The sequence below is a fragment of the Haliotis rubra genome, unplaced genomic scaffold (assembly GCF_003918875.1).
Source record: "Haliotis rubra isolate DU_JTF1 unplaced genomic scaffold, ASM391887v1 Scf351, whole genome shotgun sequence".
Classification (NCBI taxonomy): Eukaryota; Metazoa; Mollusca; class Gastropoda; order Lepetellida; family Haliotidae; genus Haliotis; species Haliotis rubra.
Genome location: NW_025767026.1, coordinates 1055814 through 1064457, shown reverse-complemented (window position 1 = coordinate 1064457; position 8644 = coordinate 1055814). Strand labels below are relative to the sequence as shown.

The window sequence follows — 8644 nt, the reverse complement described above, 5'->3', positions numbered from 1 at the left end:
ACAATGTCCACTAAATTTCTCATACCAAGATGATTCCTCTGGTTGTATATACACACAGCTATATAAAAGATCTCTATCGATGTCAAACAGTGACTTCTCAAACAATATAAAAACTGGATTGGTCATTGATGTATCCCGTTGACAAGCTGAACATGCAGGTTAACATGCTGAATTCTTCAAAGTGTTGCTGTCACCTTGAAAATTTTGTGAAGGTCACCAAAATCGACTGGACCCTGCGCCATCCGTTACTGAAGTGTGGTGTCAAATATGAAGAAAGCCAGTAAAACGGTTCTTGAGATATCTCGCTGACAAGGGTAAAACGTTAAAGTCCCCTTGTGACCTTGAAATGATGGTCAAGGTCACGAAACCTGACTTGGACCTTTCTTATACTGTGATAAACCTAGGTACCAAGTATGAAATGAATCTAGTCAACGCTAAACACGCGGTGGGGGATAATTAGCAACTGTGATTGTAAGTGGGCGTATCCTCAAAGGGAGTTAAAGTATCATAACATTATTGTCCCCCTGAGAGGGTACGTAAGTCCCAAAACTTTCAAAGTTAAATTTAAACATACCTTATTTTTTTAACGTAGTATTTTTGTTATTTTAAGTTTCAGCTTAATCTTTTCCTACAATCGCCAGCGGCTGAGGAGATGGTGTAAATCCAACTAGGGTCCATGCAATTAGCAATTAGTAAGTCCCCATGTCACTAGGCTGGTGTTCTACCTTCAGTTGTTGGCGAGATATATAGCCCATTTTTATATTGTATTGTTTTCATTAAAAATATCTTTACATTTACTAGCTAGTTTTAAGCACCATCTGTGGTACTCTAGATATTTTACAGTCCTTCAATGACTGATTATTTACCAACTTCTATTTATTGTTGTATGTAAAGCTTTTCTCGTCACTATATGGCTGAAATATTGCCGAGGTGACGTTAAATCTTAACTCACTCACTCCTGTTCAATAAAGAGGAGGGTTACCGTCCCGGGCCTCCTCACCACAGATCCCGAACACCGCTTACCCATCTCCTTTACATGGATAACCAAACTCCTTCCCAAGAGGAGATATAAACCAATTTGAATGAACAGGTTCTCCTTGCCCTTATGATATGGCATGACATTTGGATTCGACAAATGTAATACTCTTCATTGAAACGTGGCAAGGTAACTAATGATGGATCGGTCAGCTTACAAGGGGGAGGAGTTATTGAGCATCTTGTTGAAGATCAGGCCTACACCTGTCTTGGATTGCAAGTTCGAGACAAGCTCCAGAATGCCCAGATTCAAGACAAATTTCAGACCGAGCATAAAATTTGCTGAAAGGAAATCTGGAGCTGAGAGCTATATACACGAAAAAAGGTCAAAGCCACTAGTACATTTGCTGTGCCAGTCCTCTTCCATTCCTTTGGAGTAGTTGATCGGACAAAACAAGATATCTAGAGTCTTGACCACCTGACTAGAAGGATCATGTCTGATAACAGAGCCCAACACCCTCATTCCTCTCTCAATCGTTATATATGCCAATCAGTTCGGGAGGTCGGGGTTTGATTAATGTGGAGGCTCTTCACGATAGAATTATATTGTGTACTTTTGCACATATTTATTTATGGGATGATCCTCTGGTGATGCAGGTCACGAAAGGAAGGTATTTTAAGCGTGCCACGGTTGTTGGACATAATCTGAAATTTGAGGTTGATTTATTTGATGGCGATGTACTACTGGTCAGCGATGGGAGTAAACCAGTCCAGTGTCGGTCATTTGTGGAGAAGCTTTCTGAGAAGCCATTGCATCCTTTGTACATGCAGTGTGCGGAACAGAATAGCAATCCAACAGACTCCTTCGCCTGGATGAAGTCAGCTGGTCTTAAATGTGAAACTGAGGGCTTCCTTTTTGCAGCTTAGAACCAGTCACTTCCCACTCGCAATCACCTAAATGTGATTCTTAAAGAAAATACTTATATGAAATGCCGACTGTGTAATGAATTTACACAGACTGTCCAACACCGTAACAGAGGATGCTCTTCCTTGGCACAAACAGCATAAACGACATAATGGCATAGCTCGTTGCTTCTACTACCGTCTTGTCATGCTTGTGGCTTTGACTCTGACGTCCATCCATGGTACAACCCTGGTACAACATGTGCAGGGCGTCATGAAAAATTATGCTTTTAAACTTCTGTGGAATAGGCCCATCTATAGCCTCAGAAGACTTCTAGCCAATTAACCTGATCTTGTCCTTTTTTGATAAAGCTAATGAATTTATTTGTAAAATTGACTATTTTCTGTCTTTCTTTTTGTGCGTGGTATCACCAATATTCGTGATGATCGTTTCCTCAGAGTCCGCCTTGGGATGAAATGGGAGATTAGCTCACTAATGTAGGGTGGAGCTAGATCGAACAGGGACTTGAACACGAAGACAAGGATCTTGAACATGATTCTTTGTCGAATCAGTAACCAGTGAAGATCGCGTGGAACGTTAACTGGGGTGATATGGTCCTGAAGTTTGGTTCCAGTGATTAATCTAACTGCACTCTTTTGTATTCTATGGGTGTGTTGAGTGATCATATCTGCATCAACACTTTTGGGATGTCGGAAATTGATTAGATACTGACAAAATGTTGGTCAGAAAGACTACCAAAATTGTACAATGGATGATATGAAATGTCAATGTTCATTCATTTCCTCACAGCCGAGATGTACAAAGTGGTAGTCAATGTATGAAAAAACGTTTCATATATGTGTTTTGGGGTCAGATCCACAAACCGTTCGTACCGTAACGAGATACTATACAGTTTAGCATAGACTTGCATAACCTTGTACTATGTATTTTACAATGTTTATCTACAGATGGTATGCTTCCACCATATACAGCAAAATATTAGAAAAGACGATACAGAATAGTCATTACCTTTTTTAAAAGCCTCTGTCCTTTTCGGATGATTTCTGAAGGCAAATTTGTTTGCACGTGTGTTTATATTCATCCCAATATGCAAATAAGAAGTTTTATGTGCTATTAGCCTAATATATCGACATTAATAACTGTTGTAAAGTGAAATGAGCAACCTACTGGAGCTATCGTTAATCGTGTTGCAATAAACATGCATAATTAATAACATCTTAATGAGCCACTGTTTCCAAAACACACACCGTTTCATCAAGATAAGAGACATGTGTTAAGCACATTTTCACGCACAAACACACATATGCCTAATGCAGCTTGATTCCCATGGTTTCATTATGACGCCACCATAAACCATTTATCACTATCGCAATCTGTGCATTGGCAGTTTTAGGAGATGTTTAATGCGCAGAAACGGACGTGAAAACAGCCGTAATCAAGACTTATTAACGTCCATCCATACTATTTCTGTCGATCTCATCTCCAACCCCAAACTGTAACTGAAAAGGAAGTAAAAATACTCCAACTACAACATATGTGCTACAATTTGTACTTTACTACAAACTCTTTTAATCCTAAATATGACACAAGGTTATACAACAATGTTTGCACACTTAAAGTGCACATATATGTATGTATGTCAAACTTAACTGTGTATAGAGCAAACATAGCATTGTTTCTTGTTTCTACATGACACATGACCACATATTGACATTTACATATTCTTCAGGACATAACATATACTCTGACAATGGTAACATACGTATTAATACGTAATCTATACATTGTACGGTTCTTACTATACTATACTATAAAATTACTATTAAATACGGACCATACGAGACTCACGTAAAGGTGGGTGTGGCCTGTTCAGTGGTTGGCATCCATCAGAATCGGTGCAATGAGACAAATACAGATGTGTGAAATGTTGTCAAGGGTGAGTGACTGAGGAATCAACAGTGAGGCAGTATACAATTCAATGAGTGTACAATAATACCAGCAGTTTAACATTTGCAACAGTCATAGAATGAATGAGTGAGTGAGTTTGGTTTTACGCTGATTTTAGCAGCATTCAAGCAATATTACAGCGGGGACTCCAGAAATGGCTTTCACACATTGTGTCCATGTGGGGAATCTTGACGTTTCAAGCGAACGTCATAACCACTAGACTGCCCACTACTGCCGATGTGACTACGTTTTAGAAATCTTAACTCACTCACCAAGCGATACGCCCCATCTACTCACCTTGTAAACGCCATTGCGATGTTATGTTGCGTGTATGTTGCATTAGGAGTTGCCTAATGCATGTCGGAATACTGCATGACATTTCCGGCACCCGTGAAGAGCAACCTCCTCGTGGTGGGTGCTGGGTAACGCTAAGAGCTCTTCAACCCCCCGTGTGGACCCGGGGGTATATTTGGTCCACCAACCTGGGCCCCTGTGTCAGTGGAGGACGGGAGTCTGGTGGTTGAGGGCACTGGTTTCAGGAACAGTGTTCCTTTGCCCAACACACCACTTCGCCCCTTACTTCACCTAGACTGGTGGTTGAATGGGCCCGGTTCAACCAATCGGCTGGTCATGCCAAGCCCTGTGTATTATTGTGTTACACATAATACTTCAACTTTTAAAATGTTCTGTCATGAGTCTTGGCCAAATGATCTTTCACTTGAATTTCTCATATCTTTAATAATTTTATAATTTGCCTAGAGTCTTATGCCCAGAAGGCGGTGGCTCATGGGCCAATCTAGTGGAAGAATTATAAAATTAAACGAGACTTACCTGTAAGGTGAAGTTTGATAGTAATTCCACAGACCTATGACATACTGAGGTATCCCATGAGATGCGCATGCGCATAGAGGTCAGTTTTTCAACGCATGAAATAATGGTCTGTTCTTAGGGTGGGAGAGGTGGGCATGTGATACCCCAGTATGTCATAGGTCTGTGGAATTACTATCAAACTTCACCTTACAGGTAAGTCTCTGTTTAATTTTATAATTCCACATCCCTACTCCCTACTGAAGTATCCCATGAGATGTTCAGAGTAGACCATTATTTCATATCAAGTCATTAGTATACAAAACATGAAACGAATTTGGTCACAACATTTACTCTATATCATTTAATAGCCCATGAACTTGAAAACATACATTTGGGTATCTTTAAATAACAGTCATTTAAACTTTTACCCAATATCAATAGCCTGCAAAAGAGCTTCACTATATTCAGTACTAGTGTCTATAGGCTTGTCATAATGTTTTCTGAACACACACTCGGAGCTCCAGCCTGCTGTGCGCAGAATTGTTTGTAACTTGACTTTTGCGGATGCTGCTGCACTAGTAGAGGCCATCCGCACACTGTGTGGTTTGAATATTGTCATGTTAATACCTGCACTAGCCAACACTAGTTTGATCCATCTTGAAATTGTGTCCTTGCTCACTTGTTTATGTGGTTTGGACAAAGCAATAAACAGTGCAGTTTCTGCACCTCTGAGGCTCTTGGTCATGTCCATGTATTTCTGTAGAGTACTAACTACACACAGTGAAACATCTGAATATCTAGTAAGAGTCAACTCATGTTGGTGAAAACCTGGCCTTGATTGCTTTAAAATATCACCAAACCTAACTTTAACTCTATCAGGCAAAAACTCAACATTTCTTACATCAATCAAGTTTAAAGACTGAAGTCTCTGTCCTGTCAAAAGTGCCAACAAAGTTACAGACTTAAGAGTCATCCATTTCAAACTGGCACAATCAGCTGACTTAGTCTGAAGATATGTCAACACTTTAGACACATCCCAGGTCACCCCATATCTGGGCAAAGCAGGTCTCAAATTGAATATTCCTTTCAATAGTCTCTTGACTAGGTGATGTTGCCTTAACTGCTACTCCGTCAACCAACACAAAGGTAGACAGAGCAGATCTGGCTGTGTTTAACGCTGAATATCCAAGCCCACTGTGGTAGAGCTCAGTTAAGAAATTCAAAACCTGGCTGATAGTTGGTGAAACGGTATTGCAGTGTTCCTTAGCACAAAACTGCATCCATCTTTTGTGATATGACTTGTACTGTTTCTTTGTGGAACCTCTCCATGATTGCAATATGATGTTGACAGCATCTGTCGATAAGCCTTGACTTTGGAGTGATCTCCTGACAGCTTGAAGGCTGTCAGCCGAAGTTTGTTCCACAGCGGATGAATCTTGTTGGGTAGATGAGTGAGAGTCAGGAGTTTCTTGCTCTTGGGTAGGAGTCTGGGACAGTCTATCAACAGTTCCAGGATTCTGGTGAACCAGAATTGTGTGGTCCACAAAGGTGCTATCAGAATGACATCCGCACAATCGTTGTCGATCTTCTTCAGTACTCGGCCAAGTAGACTGAATGGACAAAACACATATTGTAAGTCACCACCCCAAAACATGTGAACGCATCAACAGCAACACAGTCTGGATCAGGGTGCCAAGACACATAAGGAGATATCTGGAAATTTATCCTACTTGCAAACAGATCAATATGAGGCTTTCCAAATTGTTCTACGATTGCATCAAACACATGTTTATTAAGTTTCCATTCTGCATCATCAATGAAATTTCGAGATTCAAAATCTGCTTCAGTATTGGTAACGCCGGGTACATGCCCTGCCGACAGCCGAATACCACGGTCTTTAGACCATAGCCACATTTCACGAGTTACAGCATTGCACAATAGTTTAGAACCACCCATGTTATTGACATATGCCACAGCTGTAGTATTGTCCATCATAATTCTAATATGTGTATTGTACTTGTCACTCATTAATGATTTTAGGGCTAACCAGCCTGCCAGAATTTCCAGATAATTTATGTGCATACATTTTTCACTCTCTGACCATAAACCACCAGTGCGAGTATCACCAAACACTGCACCCCAGCCGGAGTTAGATGCATCTGACTTAATAGTAAGTTCAGGCTGCGACTCATTTAAACTCTGGTGCCACTTTCCTACATTGTCTATCCACCACTGAATGTCCTCCCTGCAGTCACCAGACAAACTAATGCTTACATCATAATTCCCCTTGGCCTGTTTTAGCGAGAGATTTTTGAAATTCTCCAGCCGTTTATAAAACAAAGGGGCATATTTCACACCAGGACATGCTGCATTCATTTGTCCCACTAATGTAGCCAATTGCCTAATTGTCACATTTTCTTCACTTAACATTTTTCCACAGTATGAAGCAATCTTTTCACACTTATCGGACGTCAAGTTGACCGTCATAGTTTCACTGTTGAGATCAAAGCCCAAGTAAGTGATTTGCTTGCATGGTGAGAGGACAGACTTCTTTGGATGCACAGTAAACCCTAGCTTATCCAATAAAGATAAAATTAATTGGAGTTGGAACAAAATATTGCACAGGTAAGGTATGAAATTCAATATTTACACCTGTTACACTTTTCAGCACCCAGGTGTCACTAGTAATGCCACTCCATACAGACACATACTTGCTAGTATTCCCAGCTTGGAACGAATTGGGTGTATTAGTCAATGTTTTGATACCCGTAGACTCTCTCACCTCAACACTTTTCTTGCTCCCTAGAATCTCTTGTCTCCTCTGCCCCTCTTCTTTCCTAAGAAAGCTCACCACGGTTAAAGGCTTTGGAATGGTGCTGCTGGTTGCCTGAGTGACGGTTCATACCCCCTTTGTTTGCCTTCCAGTTCTTGTATGGATGGGGCCTGGAATGGTTGTCAAATTTGGATTTTGGAGGGTGTCCAATTTTTTGTCCAATCATAGAAGATTCAGAGATGTCTTTGATGTGTTTGGAGAGATCATCTCCAAAGAGCCAATTTGTTGTCGGAAGCGGGGCTGAGCAAAGTCTCTTGTAAGCCCCTGTCAAATCAGGTCGAAAGTTTTCCCGGCGTCTTTGATTCATAATTGAGATAGATGCCGTCATCAGCTTAATGCTGTCTGTGCTCTTCTTTAAGAGCTCTCTGACATTGACTTGACCCTTGTCAATGGCAGCCACCATGAGATCATTTGTGACCTGAATCATAGGCATCATTGCCTTCACAACCACATTCTGTATACCTTGCCATTTAGTGTCTCTGTTTTTGTGTAAGGCTTAGCCTGTAACCATATGTCCTGGTTCACTCTTGGTGTAAGCAAAAATCACAGTTCTCAGGCCGTTTATACATGTCTGCCACTTCCTTCAGCTTCTTTTGGTTCGCCATTTTTTGTAACCCTTGGTTGATGGACTCAGCCAAAGAAGGCCTTATCTTTCCACTGGTCTCTTCGTTTGCGCTAACGAAGGCCTGTAGGTCAGTTAATAGACCTTTAGCAAAGTCCTCATCATCATCGTCATCACTGTCGTCATTCACCTCTTGCCTATCGAGGTCCCTCATGACCGCGTCCATTGGGTCAGTATCACTGTCAGAAGAGATATCTTCGTACCCTGTCTCATCAGCACCGTTTCCGGCATGTGGCACGTCGGGTCTAGAGACATCAGGTTGTGCCACAACAGGATTAGAGGCAGTCGTCTGATTATACAAAATGGCTTTCATGAAATCCCCAATGTCATTCAGGGTATACAACTGCCTCCCGGCCGACTGACCAGTCGCCGTGTTGACCTCCACTGCACTCGTGCCTGCTGCCGATGTGCTGGTTCTATTTTAGACACGCCATTGTTTTGGCTGTTCGGCACCGAGTCAAACTCACTCGATGTGCTTTTATTCACATACTGAGAGTTCTCATGATGATCTCTCAACTGCACTCGTGGTGCT

General features: G+C 41.3%; 1 protein-coding gene across 1 annotated transcript; it reads right to left on the bottom strand.

The window, feature by feature from the left end:
- Window positions 1-5682: 5682 nt before the first annotated feature.
- On the bottom strand, window positions 5683-7923 carry LOC124285074. Its single transcript, XM_046721218.1, has 3 exons — window positions 7861-7923; window positions 7440-7544; window positions 5683-6267 (listed from the first exon to the last, which is right to left on the bottom strand). The coding sequence occupies exons 1-3, from the start codon at window positions 7921-7923 to the stop codon at window positions 5683-5685; spliced, it is 753 nt and encodes a 250-aa protein (XP_046577174.1).
- Window positions 7924-8644: the final 721 nt, after the last annotated feature.

Coding starts and splice junctions, on each gene's coding strand:
- LOC124285074 (XM_046721218.1), bottom strand. CDS start 7,923: ATGCCTATGATTCAGGTCACAAATGATCTCATGGTGGCTGCCATTGAC. Junction 7,545..7,860: donor TTGACAAGGGTCAAGTCAAT/GTCAGAGAGCTC, acceptor ACCGTCACTCAG/GCAACCAGCAGCACCATTCC. Junction 6,268..7,439: donor GGAGCAAGAAAAGTGTTGAG/GTGAGAGAGTCT, acceptor TTGTCCATTCAG/TCTACTTGGCCGAGTACTGA.